We start from the raw sequence: 25,723 nt of genomic DNA, 5'->3' as shown, positions 1-25,723 counted from the left end.
TTAACATAATATATATAATAGACCATAAAATTTAAAGTCGTTAAGGAAAACTATCTTATATTAGCTACAGAAACCATGCACTATAGTCAAAAGCATTGATCTAAGTTTTGTCTGATAGGGAACATGGTTTGTGTTAATTTTACATATATAAAATAAACGGGTAAATGGTTATCCGTTTATAACCGTGGTTAATACCCATAACCGCCCATTTAAATTTCGCGGGTAAACGGTTATACCCATAATCGTTTATTTATCTAAATGGTTATTCATAACCGTAACCATGAAATAGGCGGGTAACCGTAGTTACCCATAACTGATGGATATTTGCCCATCCCTACCCATGGCTGACCACGGAGGCGAAGAGTCAGTTGCTCAACCAATCATAGAATCAAAGCCAAAAGAATAAGAAGTGAAATCGGTAGAGAAAGAAACTCCGATGACATCCATATATGGCTTGATGCATTCAGTGTGTTTGAGATTTGTATTACGACGAGCTCGACGAATACAAAGATCAATTCGTGATTCAATAATTTAGGATCCAATAAACATAAATTAAAATTTAGAAGGAATAAAGTGACGAAAAGATGTTTGGGAATTGAGATTACAAGTTGCTGGGGAGTGTGGGTGGTGGCAGTGAATGATCTAATCTTGTTTTCCCTTAATCCTTATTTGACATTTTACGTGAAGAGAAATTGGTAATTAAATTTTTTAATAAAAAACGGGTGTAAAATTAAGACAGAGGGATGAAAATAGTAGCACTCTTAAAAAATTAAGACTTATATTAAGTTGCCTCTATTACACATATGACTAAAAAGGTAATAAACACGTTCTTCCCGTTTGGCCAAAATAATTAAAATAATGACTTATATTAAGTTGCCTCTATTACCGTTTGTAATATATAGCAACCCGCTTTCTCTGGCCAATCATATCCTTCTCTGTCCATTTTTTCCGGCGAAACGATCGGCAAACCACTTCAACTTCGCCGATTTCACACCATGGACTCGGAATCAGGTTTGTCGCGGTCAAACCCTAATTTCGATTTTGTCTACTAAATCGCTGAGCATGCTTCTCTCTGTGCGTGGATTTTGCAGTAATTGAGTTCCTGGGCCGCGTTCCTCTGCTTCAGAGGCTCCCCAGCTCCTCTCTCAAGAGAATCGCCCAGCTCGTCATTTTTAAACACTACGGTCAATTTCTATAATCTAATTGTTTTTTCGGCTTATTTTAAGCTCAATTCTATCAGTACATGTTTATACTTTATGTGCAGATACGTATATAATACTGTGTATGTATAGTTTTTGTAATTGTGGTGAGGATTTTGAGTGTGTTCTTTTTTGTGTGTAGAGAGTGGAGAGTATGTTGTTCGCGAAGGCGAAACAGGGGACGTGGTTTACTTCATATGGGAAGGAGAGGTTAGTTTGATTTTGATAGCTTATTGGTTAGTTGAACTGGAAGTTGGTGAGCTGGAGTCTGATTCAGTAGGTTGCTTACACAGGCTGAAGTTATTGGTTCTGTTAATGCTGATGAAGGAAATCGACCTGAGTTCAAATTGAAACGATATGATTATTTTGGTTATGGTGAGAACTGAGAATTCAGAACCCATGTTTTATCTTTCCTTTTCTATACCGCTTTGTGATGATTCAATGAGAATTTTTTAATCGTTTGTATGCATATGATATGAGATAGGGTTTCTACTTTCTAGGATCTGTTTCTAATCTTTAGAGATTGCTTGATTTGATATTGTCAAATGGTATATCGATTTCCATGTTCAGTATGTTGTTGCAGTAGTTTAACTGGATGCGATATAAGTTGAGGTGTTGACATGAAACCAGACAGGTAGTTGTCTTCGATTTCTTTGGATAAAGGCGTAGTTTGGTTTAGGATATAAATGATGAATCTTTGTACTTAAGATTTTTGGATGACAGACGTGTGAGGCATTGGCCCGTGATTCGTAATAATGTTGCTGGAATATTAAGTGTCACCGTCCATTATCAAGGAAGTATAATGTGAAGTTAATTTTGCAGGTTTTGCATCAATTGAGCATCAGGCCGATGTGATTGCTTTATCTAAGGTAGTTGAAATGTACATATAATATCTTAGCTTTTTATTTTTCTTCTTGGCTGCTTAGAGATTTGGGTCGCGAGCCTGGGTTTTAATAGTTGATTGGGCTGTATAGATAGGGGCAACTTCACAATCTTCTTTTATTGTTTCTGTGTGACAACTACATCTATCTGGTTGCTCAAGCTCACAAGATTTTCCTTTAAAATGCTGTCTAATGTATTCTAACAGTGGTTTCTGACGTGTTCTTACTTTTGGCAGCTGACTTGCTTGGTGCTACCCCATGGGAATTTTTCTCTGCTGCAGCCAAAATCAATCTGGAACGCTGATGAAGCTCAAGAGACATGCTCTCTTGTTGAGAATATATTACATTTGGATCCAAGTGAAGTATTTATCTACCAAATCTTCAAGAGAATACGTTCTCTGTCCTTTGTTTTATTTGGTTATAATGATGTTGAAGAGATTTGATGTAGTGAGTGGTTTGTGTTTTGTTTGCTAGCATTGCATTCGAAGGTAAATAGTTATGAGGTGATGCTTATAGTGCCAATTGTTGTGTGCTATCTGACTCTAGTGATCGTTGATTTTGTTTACTAATTTTGCATGTATAAGAATCAAATTAGTTGACCGAAAAATTACATCAGATGCTAAGGTCTAATGTGCAGATGTGTATGATTATTAAAGAGTATCTACTTTCTGAAATCTTGGGAATCTTGTATATTTCACAAGTCAAAGTGAAAACTTTGATCTCTAAAAAGTATTCAGTCGGACACACTCTCAATACAGTAAAAAATTAATCTGCGTACTTTTAACTTGTGGCTTGTCTCTTAATATGCCAGATGTAAAGTGATTCTGGATTTTTATTCTTTCTGCATAGAAACATATGATGGTTTTATTTTCTTGTTTGCTGATGATTGGCATTCTGTGGAGAGAGATTATGTAATTCTATATTATACTGTATTTTAGAAATATTCTGAGTAATAGTTGTAATATGGCCACACATAAAGAATTGTTTTGGTTGATAAGATTATATTCCTTTCCCCCTCCTCTGAAGGTAAACATATTTCAAGGGATTACTTTGCCAGATGCACCAAGTTTCGGACAGGTTTTTGGAGGACAGTTAGTTGGACAGGCATGATTAAGAATCTTTTTCTCTTTCCGTTTAATATTTTTCTACTGAACGTATGAATGCACAGTCGATGTAGTGAAAGAAATGAAATATTGTGATGGACTGTGGAACTAGAACTTGCATGCTTTATACAATAAGCTTCCCAATTCTGCCTGAAAATTAAAGGACAAAAAAGTACATATCATCCTTGTTAAGTGCACGAAGATTGTCTCCACACTTGTCTGACCTTGATTGCCTGCATCTTTGTAACAATCGTTTGCAGTGTTTTTATTTGTTTGAATATTAATATTCAATTAAACACCCATTGTTTATTGAGATGTCAACTTGATTATTTAAATATTACAAGGGTTTTTTATATCTGTTCAAATGTTTACGTGCAGTGGGACACCTAGTTTGTTTTATTTATTAAATAATAAAAAATTTGTTTTTGTTTTATCTGTAATATGTTTCTGCTTTGTAACTATATCTGCAACTCAGGCTCTTTGTTCTGTCATCGATATGGTTTTGGGTTCATTCTGACACAAATAAAATTTGATCATGGCTTGGGATTCAAATAAAATTTGTTTTTGTTTTATCTGTAATATGTTTTGGCTTCTAATATAGCTTATAAAATTCAGGCATTGGCTGCGGCAACGAAAACTGTTGATTGTCTTAAACTTCTCCATAGTGTGCATGCCCATTTTCTGCTTGCTGGGGATTGTAACAGTAAGTAATTTATGTATGATCCTAATATCTACGGATAAAAATCTTAAGATAAGAGGCATATGAGTGTACGTATATATATTATGCTTATGTGCGAGAATTACTTTTGCAGCACCAATTATTTATCAAGTTCACAGAGTACGTGATGGGAAGAGCTTTGCCACTCGAAGAGTGGACGCGATACAAAAGGGGATTAACATATTCACATTACTGGCATCATTTAAAGTAACCATTTATTTAGACACTTTACAAATGATCTGATAACGGTCTCTTGGTTATCATCTTTGCTTGTCATAAATACCTGTGCACTTTCAAATGCATATCAAAGTGATAGAGGTCAAGTATTGATCAATATTTGTTAATCAGATTGCTAAAATCTTATGCATGTCTTAATATGATTAACAGAGATTGGATCTGTCTTTCAAATTTGTATGGATAAGCTAATAAAACTTGTGCCCGAAGAAGTATTATTTATTTTCCTTCCTTCAACGTATGCTAAAGTGGCAGCTACTTGTGCAGTGTTACCTACTGATGGTAAGATTGGTTGTATTTGTTTTACAGAAAGAAGAAGAAGGGTTTGTCCACCAGCAAGCAACAATGCCATCTGTGCCTACTCCGGATAAAGTAACATTTTCTTTCTTATTTGTTAACAATTTTGTAGGTTGGTTGCAAATACTGAACTGTTGATCCATAACAGCTTCTGTCGATGGAAGAACTACGTGAAAAACGTCTGCTTGATCCACGTCTTCTAAGGTAAGATATATGGCTTGTAGATCTCTATTATTCTTGGTGTTGGGGAGTTCAGTTGGGATTTCTATACAAACTAGTATAGTGGACACAGTCACACAGCTATGTAGTTTAGGGCCGTAGCCTAGGGAAAAGAATATCCAGCCAGATACAGGAAAGGCCCCTTCTCATTTGTTCGACAACTTATTGGGGATCGTTCATGGATGGACTCTCTATGAAACAGAACTTCTGTGCTTGGGTGGAAACCATGCACAAAAAATATCTTGATTTGGACCGGTCCCTAAGTTGGATAGATCTCATTCTGTCTGGGCTTGAATAATACTTTATTGAAGTTTCTTGAGTGGATGTTGTTCTCTTATTGGCTTGCTAAAAATATAGTGTCTACTGGATTTAGTTTTGTTCCAAAGATATTGGTTTTGAACAGGAGATCTTTCTGATTATGTATCATGAAAACTTTTGATAATAAATTTTTTTTTGGAAAAGACAACTGTTTATATTATTTTATTAGGTTTCCTGTTGCAGAAACTAAACAACTTTCTTAAGGTTTATAAAAGTGTAATTCAAGGTTTATACTTTTGTTAGAGATCTCTTTTTTACAACTTCTATCGAAACTTTGTTTTCAGCAAATCTCAGCTTGTTGATAGCTGATGAAAAAAGTTGTATATATGATAATTGTGACTGCTTGAATCAGGACTTATCGATTCAAGGCAGCCGCAAAGAAATTTGTGCCTTGGCCTATAGAGATACGATCTTGTGAGCCTAACAGCTCTACCAATCAGACTAAATCTGCACCAAGGTTGGCTTGCTGTACTGTGATTCATAATCTCTTTCTCTCTCTCCTCCTTTTTTTCCCCCAGTTTGCTTCCCTCTTCATGCGAACCAGGATATTTCAAATTTTTATTATTGAAATTGATTTATCAGTTTGGTACTGAACTCTTATCTAAGAAGAATTCAGTGACATTTCAGTGTGAAGTTCTGGTTTAGAGCGATTGGAAAACTTTCAGACGATCAGGCTTTGCATAGGTATGCACCCATTTTATCTGTAAGCTGACATTCAGTTCTCTGGTTATTTATGATTGTGAGTATCTATCACACTTGGTATTTGCATAGGATTCTTATATACATACATATATATATATTGATTATTTTTGTATGATTGATTTCCAGATGTGTTGTAGCATATGCTTCGGATTTGATATTTTTGGGTGTAAGTCTGAATCCCCACCGCTTAAGAGTTAGTTTGGACCATGCGTAAGTCACTGGTTTTTTCTCTAAACACTTGGTCGTTCAGTTGGGAATGATCAAATTTTTTTGTTAAACATAGAATTTTTTCAAATATTCTCTCAGGATTTGGTTTCACCGTCCGGTTAGAGCTGATGAGTGGTTACTGTATGTGGTATGTCTCAATATGCCTCATTCTCAGTTTCGTTAAAAACTTAAAATACTGACGCTTATGTTTTTAAAACAGATAGTGACTCCAATTGCCTACGACACACGTGAATTTGTTTCGGGCCAAATGTTTAACATAAAGGGAGAGGTACAGACTTTTACGTACTGCTCGTCTCTCGTTGCTGTTGGTTTGCATCTATATCCAAGCATTGTGTGATGAACTAAAGTTAATGTATGTTTTGATGGCAGCTTATTGTATCATTGACTCAAGAGTCCCTAAATAGGCCAATTAGACCAACGCCGGCTGCCACATCTAAGTTGTGAACCAGTTTTGACTTCGGTTCCAGATTTCTGCACTAAATTGTGTAATAAGTTGACAACACATTTCAATAGATGTATTGTTGACATTGCCGTCTTCCTTCGCCGTCGTGCAGAGAATAATAGCCTAAAGTTGTAATGAAACATCATATTTATGTTCTGTGATATTTATACTTGATAGCTATACAAAGAGAAGACACGCTAATTAACGTGGCTAAAGTTGATGCACACCTTTTCCATTTATTACGGAGATAATTTCTAATTGTGTCTGCTAATACCCAAGCAATTTACATAGAATCGAATCGACCTGACCGCCACATAACATCTCGGTTTAATAAAGCGGTATTATGTCATGTTAAGAAAACTTTATAATGTTAATATATTCAAATCGAGGAAAAAACAGATTGCAATGCCACGATAATCCCTTTATGAGAAAACTTGAAACAGGTTCAATTTTAGCAATAATAATAATAATATGTTGTAAAATTGACTGTGGGTGCAGTGGAATAAATGAAACAAGACACAAAATTTACGAGGTTTCTCTACAGTCAGTGTGACTGGAGTACGTCCTCGGAGCAGCAGTAGTACTTTCATTATAATTTGAAATAATAGGAGTACAAAGATAACTCTCTCTATTATCTCCTCTCATCTTCCTCTATTCTCTCTCTTCCTCTTCCTTCCTTCCTCTCTTTCTTTCCCGTGAACTCCTAATTACATTGGTGTTGTGTGGGCTTTATATATATATAGAAAATAGGAATCGTATGAAGCAAGTTTTGGTAGACAATGGAAGGGCCACTTGCCCATTATTTAATTCCCATGAGTGGACATCCACTGTTCTACAACACTCCCCCTTGGATGGCCACAAGTCTTCGATTGACTCGTTAAAATCTTGATCTGTCTTGGATGCTCCCCCTGATGAGTATCTCCCCCTGATTTCAAATCATTTAGGTTGATCGTTCTGCTTTAGTCTCTTAGTAAGAAGAGTTGCTGAAAGAGTTGCTTTACTTGTTGTTAACTTTCCACAGGCTTTTTCTTGAACTGGGTTGTAGGACTTTCTACTAGACTAGCATCCAAAGGTCTGAATTTACTCCTTTTATCTGGAGCGGAATTTGATTCAAGAGTAGTGAACACTTGATCTTGAATCGGACTTGTGATTTCTTCAAGGACCTTCGAGGCTTGATCTTGAATGAAATTGGACCATGAGGAGCTTCATGTGGCAAGTGATCTTCGGCTTTGTCGGGGATGAATCAACACATGTTTGTTGCGTTTGTCTCCACATGCTTCAATGTATCATTTTCACTTGCCTTACTTGCTCCCCTTATTTAAGTAGTATTTTCCTTGGTTTTCTCCTATGCATGTGTGGCATCTTCTCCTGCAGTATTTGCCTTCTGATGCAGGAGTGAAATGCAACCCTTGCTTTTGGATGGTTCGTCACTTCTTGGTGACTGGAGACCCAGCTCCAACCGTTGAAGATGACTACTCGAGAGCAATACTAGGTAAGCAATCAGGAAAGGTTCCAGGCAGTCGGTTCCTTACCGGGAGTTTGAGTGGAGGTTCCGACATATTGCTTTCTTTATCCTTGTCTTTGCAGGCAAGAACATGGACAAAGGAAAGGACAGGGAGATTGCATGATATGAGATAATCTTGCTCTGGTCCCTGAAGATATGTGATAATCTTGCTCTGGTGTGACATGTTTGAAGAGGTATTCTCGGAGAGGAAGAAAACTGAGTATTTCGAGATGCTATGTTGAAGATGCATTCTCGGAGATGAGGAAGAGTTAGGTATTCTTGCAGTGTTGCAGGTCTGCCTTGTTATGGAGAACAGAGGTCAACATATATAGAGATTTCTCAATAGCAAGTGTGGTGCTGTGCTTTTACTCTTGTCAGCAATTGTGGTGTAAATAGAACAGTAAGATTTACGCGTTTTCAACTTTGTCAGAGATCTTTGACAAAATTGCACGCGACATCTGAAAAATGCCAACGAACTTTATTCAGGGAAATCTGGCTTTTGAAATTCGGAGAGCGGTGCCTCTTCGATCTTTGAACAAGTGGCTCTGCTGCCTCTTCTTTTATAGAGACATCAATTGTGTTCAAGAGTATGCTCAGAAAGTTGCTGCTTGTAGAAATTTCCCCTATCTTGCACCTTTGAAATTTTATTTGACCTCTGTTTTTCCTTCATCATTTCTGAAAAATGACTTGCCCATCTAACATTTGCTTAGATTTGAGTCTTAAGAGTGATACAGACGAGCAGCGTCATGATAATATATGGCGCCCATCCTTCTTATCTTCTAATGGTCCTTTTACGGTTGGGGACTCTGTGATGAAGAATAACATAACCGCTACTGTGGTAGCTAGGAATCTTCTCACTCCAAGGGATAACAAGATCCTTTCAGAACGGTCTGAAGAGTCGGCCGTTCAAGACTCCTTGGCTCTCAGTGTTCAGTGTGCTGGCTCTATGTCCAATATGGGCCAACGCCTATTTGCTCAAACTCGCCAAGTTGAATCATTGATGGCGGAGGTAGCAAGTCTTAAACAAGAGATCAGAGGGCTCAAGCACGAGAATAGGGTGTTACACGTGCTTGCAAATAGTTACTCTACGAGCATGAAAAGAAAGCTCGTCCAACTGCAGGAATCCGAAAGTCGGATTCAAAGTGATCACCAGAGGTTCGTTGCTAGATTCTGAAAGCAACTGATGCCTTCCCCTTCTGGTGTTTTGCTAAGTACTGGGGTGCCACATGATCAATCTCCAATGCCTCCCCCTTCTGGGGTACTTTCGAGTACTGAGGCTGCACATGAGTAACCTTTGTGAAGGCTCCATCCTGTTTGTTTGTTTTAACTCATGTGTATGTATATATCTGTAATTTCTTAGAGATATTAATAAATAAGCTTTATTTCATTCAATGTATTGTGCCAAATACAATAAAGCATATACTTCACTAAGATGTGGTACTTCTGGACCAAGTATTAATTTATCTTTACCCTCACGAAGATAAATGATTATTCTTAGTGTCTTCATCATATGAGTATTCAACTCATAATCTTCAATCCATATGGTTCTTTTAATATCATAAATATCATGGATAAGGTTCGTGTTGGTAGATTGTTCAATCTGCAGCTCGAGACAATAATTCCTTCAACACTTTATAATTTTTCTAGACTCTTCAGGAGTCCCAATTTAATATCATCAACTCTTCAAGAGTTCTAATTTAATGTCATTGACTCTTGCAAGAGATTTTAGTATGTTGTAACAATATCATAATGATAGTACTCACTAAGGCAATTTATATCATCCATTGATATTGAGTATATATTTTATGCTTTACCCTTCAGAGGCTTACTTCAAGCAATTTGAATCCTTCAAGGGTTTTCTACACTTCATGATACATTTTCCTTTGGAATTTATATAGAGCAATTTGCTCCCATGTATACTTGAGGGATTTACTTATGGAGATATAATGTGGGCGACTCACAACCCTTCGTATATAATTCTCCATTCATATGAACTCGTTTACAACCTTGTGTCATATCATGTAAGTGTATTACACTGTATTACAAATGCCCATATATAACCTCCTTGGTTCAACATCTTTTGGCTATTTGTATTGTATTCAAATATATATAGGTTCATTTGCCCACGTTCTTACAAAATTGTAATGGAATTGCCTTTCTCCATTTTGGCCAATAATTTTTCTTTTGTCGACGAACAAAAGAACGTGACTCAATATTAACACAGCTCATTGATGAATTTAGTAGCTACTTGTAAAAACCAAGATTACCATTGGTTATCATCAATCCGTGATCCCATATTCTCATGTGCATGCGCATGCATAAAAGCTTTTCATTTCTTTGGATATCCATTGCCTCTTCAAGGGCATGACGCTATCTCTTCCAGGATAGTCATAATTTAGAAAATGTGGATCATAACCTCCTCTTAAGCGTTATAGAGCTTGGATTTTAATCTCCATTTCCGGGAGTTGAGTCATTGGAACCTATATGTCTATTATGCTCCATGTATGAGACATCAACATTCCCATGTCTGTGGATTGTCCTATCTGGGATGTGTATCCACGCGGCGACTGTCATGCTTCTGGCATGCAACAATTATGCTTCGGGAATGCAATAGTTCAGTAGTGCCATATTATTCTTCTTTCAAATAACTGAACCTTTTGAGTCTAAAAATCTGCCACGCTTCAGGCGTGCAACAGATAAATCATTTACTGTCTCATTATTTTATCCAACAGAGACATCAATTCTTGTAGGCACATTTGCAGTAAGTATATATGATTTCATCACTTTCGTTGCATCATTCATTTATTCATATTTCATTTTCTCATTGATTGCTTCGTGAATCAAAATAAGACAAATTATCTTCGTTCTTCTGGAACGATGTTATTTTCTCCCCCTAATGGCAGGAAAACTGTCTTATCAAAATCATAGTCCGCAAATCATGCGGTAGACATATCCCCAGTCAAGGGTTCCAAATATTGAATGATAAATGGTGTTCAACATCAATGCCTAATCTACAAAGATGCCTCATTTCTGTACGTTGTGGCAGTCTTGCAGGCACATAGACAACACAACCAAAAACTCGTGAAAGTATAATGCTTGGCTGGTTTCCAAACACGAGTTGTACTGAGAAGTATTGATGGTTGGTAACATGTCTCAACCGAATTAATAATGCATCATGTAAAGTTTACATGTTCCCATGTAGAAAATTGGCAATTTCGTTTTCATGAGCAGAGCGTTGGTAATTGATTTCACCCACTTAATAAATGCTTCTGCTAAACCATTTTGAGTATGGACATGAGGAACTTCTGGTCCTTGTTTAATAGTCTGTGAACTGAGACTCTTATGTCCTTTATTATAGTTAAGTTGAGGCACTGCGGCACTTTAAACTTACGGTACTCATCAAGGAATTTCATGTCCTGATCTTCAGGATCAAAGGACTTCATGCCTGATCTTTTTGTATGATGGAACTTCGGGTCCTATCATTTTATGTGATGAGGATCAAGAAACTGCAGGTTTTGATCTAATCAAGGAACTCTGGGTCCTTGTTATACTCATTGTAACAAAAGATAAGTACAATAAATAAATTAAAGCAATAGACGGTAATTCCAGCCATAATGAATAAATTGCATTTAAATAAATAAAGCTTGTGACAAGGGCTTTAATTCAGCACCATTCACATAAATATCAAAGCTTTAAAACAAAGGGTAATAATTCTACCCACTGTAAATAAATTGCTTTAAATAAGTTGAACTTGTGACATGGGCTTTAAACCAACACCATGCACATAAATATGCCAAAACAGAAAATGTGTCCTCATGTTTTGCTTTTTCATTTTCTTGGTCTGCCACTTCTTTTGTTTCATCCCTTTTATTTTTATTATTATTTCACAGTTCGAAGTCATTTTGGTTACTTAGTAAATAATAGTAACAATAAGTTCCAATTGGTGTTCCTCCTCCGGTGAGTTTTGAAAAAGTCGAAACGGTTCTCATAAGTTTTGGAGTCAAGAGTGTCTGCAACTTATGAGAAGATCAAACCGTTAGATTTAGTTCAAATTTTAGTATGATATGGATAAGAGGATACCAAACAACTTTCGTGAAGAAACAATTTCGCTTTGAGCTACCGAAATGGAGTTTTGGTACTCATAAGGTGGCTGCCCAGTTTTCTGCGGAAATTGGAAACTGGTTTGGTATTTCAGACATCTGCGATGATTGCACCGTTAACATTTTCTGAAATTTTGATATGTTGTAGATACTGAGAAGACGAACAACTTTCAAGAAGAAAGTATTTCAATCCGAGGTCCGCAAGTTGGAGTTCCGAGGCTACTTACATGGCTGTCAAATTCTCTTACAAATTTTGAGTCTTTTACTCTTTTGCTTCTGCAAAGGATGATATACAGTCATATAACAATATATATAGTTGCTTCAAGAAAATCAATTGTACTGAGATTTGAAGATGAAATGAAATTTTTTTTTCTTATCTATGAGATTCCAGCTGAAGGAGGTGAACAGGATTTGTGGCGTTGTGCTTTCCACTGACATGAGAGCTTCTCGTGCTGATAACGTGTTGTAAAATTGACTGTAGGTGCAGTGGAATAAATGAAACAAGACACAAAATTTACGAGGTTCCTCTACAGTCAGTGTGACTGGAGTACATCCTCGGGGCAGCAGTAGTACTTTCATTATAATTTGAAATAATAGGAGTACAAAGATAACTCTCTCTATTATCTCCTCTCATCTTCCTCTATTCTCTCTCTTCCTCTTCCTTCCTTCCTCTCTTTCTTTCCCGTGAACTCCTAATTACATTGGTGTTGTGTGGGCTTTATATATATATAGAAAATAGGAATCGTATGAAGCAAGTTTTGGTAGACAATGGAAGGGCCACTTGCCCATTATTTAATTCCCATGAGTGGACATCCACTGTTCTACAACATAATAATAATATTTGGGACAAAAATTGAATACACAAGGATAGGACCAGCCAATGATAGGTGCCTTATTAAATCCCAGGTAACAAAAACCCAATAGGAAAAAAAGCTCCTAATCATAGAGGAAAAAGAGTACGTTAAAGTCAAGTGGGTATACTTCTTGATACTCTCCTGAATTTGACAAACTTCCAAATGAAACTATACCCATGCCAAATCAAACAATTTATGCATATCGATTCCTTGAACAAGATTCTGGAAGGTAGACTTCGACAGTGTCTTTGTGAAGAGCTTAGGTTGTCCTGGGAACGGATTTGTTTAACTTCAATCTTCTGATGCTCTTGCTGCTAATGTGAGATGAAGAATTTCGACATAATATGCTATATACGAAGGCATTCTGAATGTAATTACGATTTCAATGACCCCGATGACTTCTCTGAAGAGAGCAATAATGATGATGAAGAATATCATAATTATCAAGCGGAAGGAGCCATGAGACAAAGCATTAAGAAATAACATAGCCACAAGTTTGATGGATGTATCTTATTAGACCACTTTTATATTGACAACTTTTGGTTTGTTATTTTGCTAAAGTACGTTTCAGTTGGTTGATGGTATTTCAAATGCATGAACAATGTTGTGCTAATGAATCCTAGCTAAATAGTTTGAAATATTTCAATTTTTTAAAATTAATTTGTCGTAATAATTAGTATTTGATATAGGTTGAAATTAAGATTAAATATTTTTGTTAAACAAAGTAATTTAATAATTGATCTTTATTTGCCAAACAATTAAATTAATAGGCATATTCAGTATTTTGTCTTTTTACATAGTTAAAATTGTTTTACATAAAAATTTACTAAATATTATAATATAATTTTTTCTGCTAAAAGCACTTTTGTAACTATAATTTACTAAATATTTTTCTGTTTTATTTTACAGTTACTTATTCTAATGCATAAAAGCTTTTTTTTTTTTTTTTTTTTTTTTTTTTTCTTTTTTTTTTCTTTTTTTTTTTCTTCAAAGAACAGCATATTAAACTAGCCCAAACGAAGACAAAGCTTAATCAGAAAGGTTTTCCCAATCTTTCGTAGGAATACAGCTTCACGCAATCAGTTTCAGCCATTGCCAAGCTTCCTCAGGAATTGATTGGAGGCGAAGATCGTGGTTCCAATAACCGAGCAAATCTCCATTTCTCAGACTCGCAGGTTAGTTTTCCCCCAAATCTTTTTATTTCTGCCTTTTCAAATTTCTTTCGTTGGTTTGTTTTGTCGATTCGGTCAGCATTTTCCATGTGATTTTTCGCATCAGGGTTTTAGCTCATTAATTTTGGTACTTGATTCACTTGTTCGTGTGAAAAAGTTGAAATTTCTGCAAATAAAATCGAAATGGAATTGGAATTATATATTTTCTAACACTTGGAATGAATTTGATGTTGAATTGTACTGGATTTTAACTATTACCATGGAACCAAGATACTAGTATGAAGAACAACAAGATTGAAAGAGAGATGTTGCACAGAATTTCTGAGTTAGAATTGGATTTTCGGTCTTGATGCTGCTGCATATTTTGTTGAATTGTTGGTTTTTAATTGTATAACGATCACAGAGTGTTTTAAGTTTGTGTGGATTTGAAGAGTAATGCTGCGACAAATGAAAAACGAGAAACTTTAACTTCAAGTTCGTGAAGGGCATTGTTATTAAGAATTTTGTATGAGGCGAAAATATGGCAATGGAATGCAATCTATATGCTAAATCTACTCGATTGGAGAAATAGATAAATTCAATGATTCCATAAGGTGATAAAAGAATAAAAGCAAGCTTAGAGAAAGAATAATTCATCAAGAGAGAGGAGAAAATGTTTGTGGCAGTGTTTGAACTGCATATCATAAGGGTATTTCTCAAATTGATTCTCCAAATATCAGTCGATTATGGAACAACCTATTGACAATGCCAAGTTTTGTTAGTGGAAGGAAGTTTAGCATTGCTAGTTCTAGTCTTTGGTTGACATGGTTACCAGGGGCGCGATTGCTACAGTGAATTCAATTTTCAGCGTGCAACATTGTTGTTGGGTTATATCAGGCTTACTTATCTAAAATTCTTATGGTTCTTATATAATTTTGCAGGGCATCCACTCAGCCATACATTAGAATGGAACTGCCAGGTGATGGATCAGATGTGATCAGTCAAACGGAACTGACCCAAGAGCCACTTTTATGTGGACTTCCAGATGATATTGCTCTTTTCTGCCTAGCAAGGGTGCCTCGGAAGTACCATACCCTCCTAAAGTGTGTCTCAAAAAGATGGAGAGACTTGGTGTGTAGTGAAGAGTGGCATTCTTACCGTAGAAAGCATAAACTTGATGAGACTTGGATCTATGCTTTGTGCCGAGACAAGTTGGACCGCCTATGCTTTTATGTGTTGGATCCAAACTCATCGAGACGGTCTTGGAAGCTTGTTCATGGGCTTCCGCCTCGTATCATGAAGAGAAAGGGAATGGGTTTTGAAGTTATAGGAAATAAAGTTTACTTGTTGGGTGGTTGCGGTTGGTGCGAAGATGCTACTGATGAGGTCTACTGTTATGATGCTTCCCTGAATGCTTGGAGTGAAGCTTCTCCCTTGTCCACTGCTAGGTAATACTTCTCACTTATACTTTTTGCATAGTTATTTGCACGGGTAAAGCTGGAATTTGATTTCTCCCAGGTTCAAAATTCAAATATATTTCACCTGCTGAGGGGGCATTGTATTTTATGCAATACTAAGGAGTAGCGATTATTTTATGCTCATGAACTTTCTGAGCACGTTGATTGCTCATTGTTGAATGCTGTCTGGATGGTAGTAAAAGCTCTTGCAAATAATTATGCGTCTTTTTGTTTGTTTTGGTAATCTTAAAGAGCTTTTGGTTTATTTGATTTGTGCATGCAGGTGCTACTTTGCTTGTGAAATATTGGATGACAAAATATATTCCATTGGCGGGTTGGGTTCAATTTCAAGCTATCCGCATTCTTGGGACATATATGACCCTTGCACCAATAGTTGGAAATTTCACTCAGACCCAAACATCGTTCCTGAAATTGAGGATTCTGTGGTCATGGCCGGGAAGATTTACATTCGTTGTGGCACTTCTGCTGTAACTTCTCATGTGCACGCAGTTGTTTATGAACCGTCAAGTGGGACATGGCAGCATGCAGATTCTGAAATGGTTTCAGGCTGGCGAGGTCCAGCAGTTGTCGTAGACGGAACCCTCTATGTGTTGGATCAGAGTTCAGGAACGAGGCTGATGATGTGGGAGAAGGAAACTAGGGAGTGGATCCCTGTCGGGAGGCTGTCATCGTTGCTTACTAGACCGCCCTGTCAACTCGTAGCTATTGGAAAGAAATTTTATGTTGTGGGAAAGGGGCTTAGCACAGTCATGTTTGATGTTGAAAATGCAGGGAATATGGAAGGGGTAATGGTTAGTTCTTCAATACCTAAATTGAATTCAAACATTGATGTAATCGGCTGTAAATGTTTATCGATTTGAAATTCTTGAAACCGAAGGAGTATTCGGAAACTACCATTGTATAATACTCTGTACTGTACATGCTTGGATGTATTTGGACGTCTCATAAAAAAAGAATTTAATTAAATTATTTATAAGGTTTTCTGGATTACCATTCTTAAAGTTTGAAGCTGTGAATTTTTAAGTCGACAATACGGTTCAGCAACTTCCATCCCTTAGGAAGGATAACATTGGAACTCTGTAGGAAGGATAACATTGGAACTCTGTAAAATATGCGTCCAAGAGTGGAGTAGTCAAACGGCCCGTCTAGCTCAGTTGGTAAAGCGCAAGGCTCTTAACCTTGTGGTCGTGGGTTCGAGCCCCACGGTGGGCGTCAGCTTATATTTTTAAACTTTTAAATCCCCAAAAAGGACCAATACGCTGCGTTTTGTAAAAAGCGTGGACTAAGGCTCCGTTTGGGATTGAGGTGATTTTAAAAAAAGCTACTGTGAAAAAAAGCTGAGGGTCATTTTTGTGTTTGGTAAACTGAAAAAAAAGGGCTTATTTTGGAAGCTGCTGTGAGAATAAGCTGAAAATCAAAGGAAAAGCTGAAGCTGCTATTTGCTGCTTTGTAAAAAAGCCAGTTTTTTCAAAGCACACGGAGCTACAGTGCTCCTTTAATGAAAAAACACACTATCATCCTGCTTTTTTTTCCAAAAGCACTTTCACAAAAAAGTTTACCAAACACTCTACTGGCTTTATTTCACAGCCGCTTATTCTCACAGCACAGCCGCTTATTCTCACAGCAGCTTTTTTTCAAAGCACAGCAATCCCACATGGACTAAACGCCGTGATATCAACCCCTTTATACATGTTTTGATGGCTATGAATTTGTCCCTTCGGGGACATCCGATAAAATTGGAACGATATAGAGAAGATTAGCATGGCCCCTGCGCAAGGATGACACGCATAAATCGAGAAATGGTCCAAATTTTTTTGGATTTTTTGAATCTCGTTTGTTCAACTAAAACTAAACAGCATTAATCTCTCAATTTATTGTGTGAAACAACTTTATTTGATTGCAAAACAAGATCATTTGGACACACAAAATTAACTTCATCTGCGACTCTTTGATAAAGGTATGCCTAACCGTGGTACGTGAGATCTACATGTAACCGAGTGTTAAAAATAAGGTCAGCTTTGTGTGCCTTAATAACATTATTCTTCGATCGCAAGTACCATACACACGTTAAGAAGTGCTTCCATTGCAACAGGAAGTTTATCGGTAAAAAACGGAAAACACATGCTACTTTTTTCAAGTCTTAGGACAGAAACAAGAAATTCTACACCAGGTACAAATAAAGCACCAATCTTACGGGCAAAAAACAATATAACAAATTTTTAGACCTTTTTTTTTTTGAATGAAAAGGGGACCAACTGGTGGCCGAGCCACGATAGTCCCCTTCTGCAAGCCAAGAAGACTCACAAGGCATTTCAGCCACACCTAGCCACCTTCGTGTGATTCACCGGCACCAGAAATTAGACATCTTTGTTTTAAAAGTTTAATCTTGCAGCACCAATAGGTGCAAACCTAGTTGAAAAAACTTATTTATTTTCATATCACCTTGCAACCACTGTAATCTTTGACTCGTCATTGTCTCCATCATGATCATACAAAGTTCATTGTGACTCATAATCGCTTTTGCTATGTATCTGTGAACACGGAAAATTCCCGAAACGAAAGAGACAAGAACAACGTGCACAAAATAATATTTGTATTTGATGATTTTGGGTTACAATCTCTCTCAATTTTGATCATCTGATTCGATCTCCGTAAGGTGTGTATTTGTTGATGTGTGATTGATCCAAGGGCCGTCGAGGCTTGATCTTGGATGAACGTTCTTTAAGGGCCGTGGGCTTGATTCTTGAAGGTGGATTTGAGCGAATCTTCAAGGAGCCGTTGGGGCTTGATCTTGAGGATGAGTGTTTCTTCAATGGCTGTTGAGGCTTGATCTTGAAGAACAGTGATGAACGGATGATTGATCTTGAAGAACAGTGATGAACGGATCTTCAATTTTGAAGAACGGTTGCTTGTTGATCCGAGGGCCGTCGGGGCTTGATCTTGAATTGGTGGATGATTGTTGATCCAAAGAGCCGTCAGGGCTTGATCTTAGGATGAACGATGAACGAAGAACGAAGAACACTTTCTTTAAGGGCCGTCGGGGCTTGATCTTGAATTGGTGGATGATTGTTGATCCAAAGGGCCGTTGGGGCTTGATCTTGGAAGAACGATAAACGAAGAACGGAGAACACTTTCTTCAAGGGCCGTCGGGGCTTGATCTTGAATTGGTGGATGTTTGTTGATCCAAATGGCCGTTTGGGCTTGATCTTAGGATGAACGATGAACGAAGAACGAAGAACACTTTCTTGATTCTTCGGGAACCTGGATGTTTGAGAGCTTCGGAGTTTCAGAGCTTCAGAGCTTCAAGGTGTAATATGAATTGGTTCCTCCATTAAATGAATTAAATTGGCTTCTATTTATAGAATTTTCCAATGCCTAATTTTGAATATAATATTCCAGATGAAATAAGTCGTTTCTGTCAGGTGTTGACACGTGTCCTGTTTGATGACTTTTCAAACTTATTTTGATTTTTTGTTTAGGCACACGTTACGTGTAAAATTTATGTAATACATGAGCGTTGAAACTTTGATTTATCGGTCAACATTTATTTACCGAAATTTCGATGTCTACAAATGCCCCCACTTCAAGGCGTGTTGTATACATGTGCTTGTCACGTGTAGGAGATGCGTTTTGAAGTCCCTTAATGTAGATGTCGATCCAAGGGCCGTCGAGGCTTGATCTTGAATTGGGCTGGAGATTTCTTCAAGAGTCGTTGAGGCTTGATCTTGAATTGGGCTTGAGATTTCTTCAAGGGCCGTTGAGGCTTGTTCTTGAACTTTGTTTGACATTTCTTCAAGGGCCGTCGAGGCTTGATCTTGAATTGGGTTGGAGGATTTTCTGGATTCCTCCAGTTGTTGACTTTCCACAGCTTATTCTTGAACTAGGTTTTGATTCAAGGGTGGTAGACACTTGATCTTGAATTGGACTTGTGATTTCCTCAAAGGCCGTCGAGGCTTGATTTTGAATTTGGCTGGAAGCTTCTTCAAGGGCCGTTGAGGCTTGATTCTTGAAAGTTGACTCGAACATATGGCAAGCAGGCACGAGATGAAGGTGACGACTTGTTGCTTTGTTCAATCTTTCTAATTCACACCTGAGCAGTTTGGTCAGCGATATGATCTTCAAGATTGATGGGCTCTTCTTCCAGTTGGTGACATGATCTTTAAGGATTTGATTCAAGGGTGGTGAATCGGCACGTGCAGCCCACAACGCCTAGTAAGCCGACCCAAGAATTTGAGGGTCAAAACGAATTCACCGTCCAGAGTGATTGCAACCCTGATGATATGAGATACTTTTGATTTTGAAAAAGTAGCGGATGAATCAGCACGTGCTTTGTTGCACTTGTCTCCACATGCTTCAAGGTATCATTTTCATTTCCTTTATCTGTTCCTTAGGCAGATGTGGCATCTTCTCGAGTTCCTCATCTCAGACTCCTTCTGCTGAGTTGACTGTGCATGCTGTATTCTTCTCTGCTTGTTTCTTCTGCACGTTGTCTCCACGTGCTGCAAGGTATCATTTTCACTTGCCTTATCTGTTCTTCAGGCAGATGTGGCAGCTTCTTTGGAAGTACAGCAGCATTGGGAGACGAGTACTCGAGAGCAGTGCTAGGTAGGCAATCAGGGAAGGGTTCCAAGCAGTCGGTTCCTTACCCGAGTTTGAGTGGAGGTTCCGGCATATTGTTTTCTTTATCCTTGTCTTTGTAGGTAAGAACAAGGACAAAGGAAAGGACAGGGAGAACGCATGATATGAGATACTCTTACTTTCTACCCTGGTGATATAAGATAATTTTGCTTTGGTGTCATTTGTTTGCAGAGGTACCCCAAGGAATAAGGAACACTGAGTGACCCGAGAGGCTTCGTTGGGAAGGCATTCTCGGATATGAAGAAAGGTTCTGTATGTCAGCCTTGCTATGAAGGGTGAAGGTGGACATTTATATGGATTAATAACCGGTACTGTTCTTTCACTCTTGTCGGCAACCGTTGGATGATTGAACAGTAAACTTCACGTGCTTTCTCCTTCACCGAAAATCTTCGACAAATTGCCCGTGATTTGCGCAAAGTTGAGTGTGCACATGACATGTGTTGACGCGGCTGAAAAAGACTGGCGCCTCTTCGATATCTGGGATCGGCGCTTCGACAAATTACCTGTGATTTCCGCAAAGCTGAGTTTGCGTGTGATGGGTGCTGACAAGTCTGGAAAGGAAGATCGCCCGTGGTTTCCGAGCAAGCCCAGCTTTTGAGAAAGCTAGCACCTCTTCGATTTTTTGAATTGGCCTCTTCGAATTCTGAGCTCGTCTCTTCGATCTCTGAAATCCTGTCGAGTGCTGATTTTTATAGAGGCACGCAGTTCGTTTCAAAGCACACTTGAATTTTCGCTTGTGAAAACTCTCTTCTTGCACTTCTAAGATCTTGATTTGTCCGATCTCTTCTTTCTTCAACACTTTGAAAATGTCTGGACCCTCTGACCGTCGTTTTGACTTGAACCTTGGTGAAGAGGCAGTCCCGCCTTCTCTAGACAACATATGGCGCCCATCATTCATATCCCCTATTGGTCCTCTTACCGTTGGGGATTCGTTGATGAAGAATGATATGACCGCTGCGGTCGTGGCCCGGAACCTTGTCACTCCCAAAGATAACAGACTACTTTCCAAATGGTCTGATGAATTGGCTGTTAAGGATTCTCTGGCTCTTAGTGTGCAGTGTGCAGGTTCTGTGTCTAATATGGCCCAACGCGTATTTGCTCGAACCCGTCAAGTTGAATCATTGGCGGCTGAAGTGATGAGTCTCAAACAGGAGATTAGAGGGCTCAAGCAGGAGAATAAACAGTTGCATAAGCTCGCACATAGCTATGCGACAAACATGAAGAGGAAGATTAACCAGATGCAGGAATCTGATGGTCAGATTTTACTTGATCATCAGAAGTTCGTGGGTTTGTTCCAACGGCATTTGCCTTCGTCTTCTGGGGCTGTACCGCGTAATGAAGCTCCAAATGATCAACCTTTGGTGCCTCCTCCTCCTGGGGTTCCGTCGAGTGATGAGGTGCCAAACAGCCAACCTCCGGCGCCTCTTCTTCCTAGAGCTTCGCCGAGTGGTGAGGCTTCACTTGATCGTCCTTGAAAATCCCCTCCTGTAAATTTGATTTGACCCTTTTTTTATTATTATTATTTTTTTTAGGTATGTATAATGCAAATTTATGTAAAATTTCCAGAAAAATAAATAAAATGGACTTTATTTCTCTCAATGCATTTGTTTTGTTTTTTGTTTTTTTGTTGTATACATACGTATTTTAGGTATATATATATATATATATATTTTTTTTTTTTTTTCACGTGGACTGATCCACCATTCCAAAACCCTTTCCCCCTTTTTTGCATGGTGCTAGCCACCAAGAATCCATTTACTTCTTTATATATATATATATACACATATATATATATTTTTTTTTTCTTTCTTTTTCTGCACATGGTGCCAGACGCACCATGAAGCCCCTTATTTTTTTTAATTCCTTCTTTTTTTTTTTCACATGGTGATGATCCACCACTCTTTTTTTTTAATTATTTTTTTTTCTTTCGTGCTGGATGCACCACATACATATATATACATATATTTTTTATATACACACACATATAAACACGCACACAAAGCAACATACCCCTTAAAAAATTCTAATCTATTTTTTTTTCTTTGCCTTCGGTGCTGGCAACCACTTGGAAACTTTTTATTTTTATTTTTATTTTTTATATATATATATATATATATAGGGATAGAGGGCTTGCAGAGAGCATCGACGGAGATGGACGGAGAAAGGGAGCCGGAGGTGTGGAGTTCGTGGCTGATCATCCTTGCTGGGCAGAAGGAAAGGTCTTGCAGAGGAGGACGAGGTCGAGGACGAGTCGGTGACGTGGCTGCTGCTCGTTGATGTTTGCTATGCTCGCTGCACGGAAGGATGCCCATTGCTAGGGTGGCTGTCTGCTGCAAAGGAGGTTGTCTCGCTACGCTCCGTTGCACTCTCACCGTCCGCTGCATTACTGGACCGACATGCATGATTTTTTTTATTGAAATTTGATTTGCAGGGAGAGATGAGAGCATATCTACCATTTTCTCTGAAAGCTTCGCGGAGCTCCGACTGAGAGAAGATCCTCAGCAAATTCCTGTCGCCCTTGGCTGGCTGTACAGCCTCATTCACATCCGTCACAGCTGTCACCTTACCCGTTAACTACCTTGGCAGCCTCACTGCTCCGTCGAGCATCCTCGAAGCCATGTCCGCGCGGACGGAAATAGCCGGCGCTAGAAGAGAAAAGAAGGTGGTTGATGGATCTAGACCAAACTCGCTGGAGTTGCAGCGAAGGTGCGGTGCTGGGCGATGAGCAAGTTCGAGAGCAGCGGAGCTTCAGTAATGGAGGGCACAGGTCTGGCCAGGAACCGATGCGGGAAAAGAGGAATAATTCATTGCAAAAAATATCCGCAGGAAGTTCTCTTCTTCCAGTAGACTTTGCTTCCCGAGCTGACGATTGTGATGCAACAGTCGAAGTTCCATCAATGGAGGGCATATATTGTTATCCAGCAGACTGAATCCTGGTAGCAGGGTATAAAGAAGGTTGCTGGTGCTGCATGGTAGGCCATTGCCCGGAAGCAGGATCTTCAACGTGAAAATTACCACCATTTACTAGGAATGCTTGAGATCCAGGGGCAGGAACTGGAGCAACAACAGGGGGAAATGTTGACAAGCTGCTTACTGGTGCAACTATGGGCGCACATAGGAGGTTTTGAGGCAGACGTAGCCCCGCTTCCATACTTATTTGCTCGTCCGCTGCTTTAGCTTCCATGGCAGGTTGTGCCTCGCTGGTCGAACGACAGATCTTGCATATGAAACCGTTCGTAGCAAGTAGAGTCGTCGACAATGGTTGCGGCTTCGGCTTCGTCTCCATCGCCACGTCGGCCCGCCGAATGAGTCGTTTGCTCGTCTTTACAAGTTTCTCTGGCCTCTACTCTTGACTGTCAATCTGGGCGTTTGGAGCTTACATTCACCAACCATCACAGGACAGCAGGGAGGAGAAAAGGAGAAGATTGGAGATAGCAGCTTTTGGAAGATGGGCCGGGGCTTGATTTGGGCAATAGGCTTGGGCCTGGTCACTGTCACTTGGGTTTGTGAATTGAGCTTTCTGCTTCTGGGCCGAGACACAAGTGAGGATGGGCTTGCTGCTGCTTGGTGGTCAGACTGGGCCTCACAAAGCTTCTAGAGACGTGGTAGTGCTTGTGCAAGAGACTGCAATGGGGTTTTGCTGTGTAGTGCCTTTTGGTCACAGTCTTTTTCCCTCGGTGGTGCGCTGCCGTGTGGTGCTGTGCAAGAGACTGCAGCGGGGCTTCGCTGTGAAATGTCTTTTGGTCACAACTTTCCTCGGTGGAGACGTTGATGTGCTTCTTGCCTCCGCTTGGAAAAACCGTCTTGTAGCTGCCCCTCCTTGCCGATGCTGCTTGGAGCCTGTTCCAGTGTGTCACCTTTGCCATGTGGGGTTGTGCAAAAGATTTGCAGCGGGGTTTCGCTGTGTAGTGCCTTTTGATCACAGTTTTCCCTCGGTGGTGCGTTGTCGTGTGGTGCTGTGCAAGAAACTGCAGCGGGGCTTCGCTGTGAAATGTCTTTTGGTCACAACTTTCCTCGGTGGAGACGTTGTGCACCTTGACCTTGCTGCTTGTCGTAAGCTCTTTGCCGCTGCTGCTCCGAGCTTCTTCCAGTGCGTCACCTTTACCTTGTGGGGTTGTGCAAAAGACTGCAGTGAGTTTATGCTGTGTAGTGTCTTTTGATCACAACTTTCCTCGGTGGTGACGTTGGCGTAATGCTCACCTTTGTAATACGGCTTTGTAACCAAATCATTCCTTTAAAGAAATAAAGTATTCATATTTTGAATTTGCTTTTTATTCTTCAAAGTGTTTGTGTTTTTGATGATGATGTGACTGTACTTGAAGTTTTGAAGTTTCAAGTTGCCTACGTACTCTTCCAAAGAAGAGATCAAGTCATAACGTAGTTCAAATGAGTGATGAATTTAACAGTGATTTTAATGATGATTTTACCGTACACAGTTTATGCTCTTGCAGGCCAGGAGCTTTAGTTGTCACCTTTTAGGCTCGTGTGGACCAGGAGTGTTGTGCCGTGTTGCAGTTTCAGGTCGTGCAGGCAAGGAGCGTTGGTGTTGCCTTTTATGCTCGTGCAGACCAGGAGCTCAGTGCCATGCAGTTTAGGCTCGTGCAGGCGAGGAGCCTTGTTGGTTCGTCAAGCGATCTGAGAGAGTCATTCCTCGCAATCTTCATAGCAAGGAGCCTTGACTGAGTAGTTGAAGAAGTCTTCTGGGAAGATGTCACGCATCGTGATGGGGATGGATGATCTTCGTGTCAAAGTTTCATTATCTCCAACACTTTCACATTGTTCTGGAGGTGAACAGGAGTTGCTTTGCCCCCTTTCCCATTGGTGAACTTGTGGAGAAGACATATGCTTCTTGTGCAGTTTCTTCGGAGTGACGTAAGTCCATCCTTCAACTTCCCTCCGCTTGACTGGCATGTTTTTGGAGCATGCCCCCAGCGATTGAGGTGAAGATTTTGAGTTGACAGAGCCGGAAGTGACGTCTTCTTCCAGGATTTCATCTTCTTTGTCTTCTTGGGCCTCCTCTTCAGTGCGGTCCTCTTGGGTTTGTTGCCGTGAAGATTGGCCAGTGTAGATGATGGTGCGCCTCCTTACCTTCAATGGTCCTTTTGTGTCGACTTCCAAAGTTGCTTAGCGCTTCATCATTGAAGGAATCAAGCTTTGAACATCGTCTTTTCCTGCTAGACTGTCGAGCTTTTCTCCATTTGACGTTGTCTTCCTGTTTCTAGAAGGCTTCTTAGTTTCTTCAAGTCTGTCCAAAGCCGACCGTTGCGGAGGAGATCTAGTTGTGCCACTTTGTTTCTTGGGTTTTGATAACCTTTCAAAGACAGATCTTTGCGGTGTTGGCGTCTCAAGCCTTTTGAAGACGGAAGTTTGGTCTCGACCACTGATGCGATCAAGTGCCGAAATTCTAGGTTTCGAATAATCCAGCCTTTCGAAGACTGAAGTTCGAGGGGCGGGTTTAGGCTCCTCTTTTGGCCTTGTGGCTTGTGGTTTTGGCTTCCTCGTTTTTTTAGGTCGCCGATGTCCACCCTTTCTTATCACTAGTAGATGCATCTTGGTTGCTTGCCCCCGGTGATGGTTGTGTAGGAAGTGTCTTGTGACTTGAATATTGACGGGAATGGTCATGCATGCTTCGGAGAGGCACATGATCAAGTGATCCA

General features: G+C 39.4%; 2 protein-coding genes and 2 non-coding genes across 5 annotated transcripts; all 4 read left to right on the top strand.

The window, feature by feature from the left end:
- Positions 1 to 831: 831 nt before the first annotated feature.
- LOC114821704 (acyl-CoA hydrolase 2-like) lies at positions 832 to 6,565 on the top strand. 2 transcript variants are annotated; one of them, XM_070823724.1, is made up of 17 exons: positions 832 to 1,011; positions 1,092 to 1,184; positions 1,342 to 1,409; positions 1,493 to 1,574; positions 2,022 to 2,068; positions 2,317 to 2,442; positions 3,107 to 3,184; positions 3,799 to 3,886; positions 3,996 to 4,108; positions 4,445 to 4,507; positions 4,581 to 4,636; positions 5,322 to 5,426; positions 5,597 to 5,653; positions 5,798 to 5,881; positions 5,978 to 6,026; positions 6,099 to 6,167; positions 6,269 to 6,565. In XM_070823724.1, exons 1-17 carry the CDS (start codon positions 996 to 998, stop codon positions 6,341 to 6,343), a joined length of 1,269 nt encoding a protein of 422 aa, XP_070679825.1. In that variant the 5' UTR covers positions 832 to 995; the 3' UTR covers positions 6,344 to 6,565. The 2 variants fall into 2 exon arrangements, with proteins under 2 accessions (XP_070679825.1, XP_070679827.1); XM_070823726.1 differs by lacking the exon at positions 5,322 to 5,426.
- Positions 6,566 to 13,732: 7,167 nt separating this feature from the next.
- LOC103416220 (F-box/kelch-repeat protein SKIP4) lies at positions 13,733 to 16,404 on the top strand. Its single transcript, XM_029094887.2, has 3 exons — positions 13,733 to 13,974; positions 14,892 to 15,398; positions 15,691 to 16,404. Exons 2-3 carry the CDS (start codon positions 14,917 to 14,919, stop codon positions 16,286 to 16,288), a joined length of 1,080 nt encoding a protein of 359 aa, XP_028950720.1. The 5' UTR covers positions 13,733 to 13,974; positions 14,892 to 14,916; the 3' UTR covers positions 16,289 to 16,404.
- Positions 16,405 to 16,567: 163 nt separating this feature from the next.
- TRNAK-CUU (transfer RNA lysine (anticodon CUU)) lies at positions 16,568 to 16,640 on the top strand. The gene has a single exon. It is a non-coding gene; the product is annotated as a tRNA-Lys (tRNA).
- A 499-nt stretch (positions 16,641 to 17,139) lies between these two features.
- Positions 17,140 to 17,242, top strand: LOC114826843 (U6 spliceosomal RNA). The gene has a single exon (XR_003775853.1). It is a non-coding gene; the product is annotated as a U6 spliceosomal RNA (small nuclear RNA).
- Positions 17,243 to 25,723: the final 8,481 nt, after the last annotated feature.

The sequence above is a fragment of the Malus domestica genome, chromosome 01 (genome assembly GCF_042453785.1).
Source record: "Malus domestica chromosome 01, GDT2T_hap1".
NCBI classification, from domain to species: Eukaryota; Viridiplantae; Streptophyta; class Magnoliopsida; order Rosales; family Rosaceae; genus Malus; species Malus domestica.
Note: the sequence above shows the minus strand (reverse complement) of the source record. Positions and strands in the feature narration are given on the sequence as shown.

Bases quoted from the DNA above. Each gene is read 5' to 3' on its own strand.
- LOC114821704 (XM_070823724.1), top strand. The intron at 1,575-2,021 runs GTGAGAACTGAG...TTAATTTTGCAG, and splicing joins ATATGATTATTTTGGTTATG to GTTTTGCATCAATTGAGCAT. The intron at 3,887-3,995 runs GTAAGTAATTTA...TTACTTTTGCAG, and splicing joins GCTTGCTGGGGATTGTAACA to CACCAATTATTTATCAAGTT.
- LOC103416220 (XM_029094887.2), top strand. From the start codon at position 14,917: ATGGAACTGCCAGGTGATGGATCAGATGTGATCAGTCAAACGGAACTG. The intron at 15,399-15,690 runs GTAATACTTCTC...TTGTGCATGCAG, and splicing joins TCTCCCTTGTCCACTGCTAG to GTGCTACTTTGCTTGTGAAA.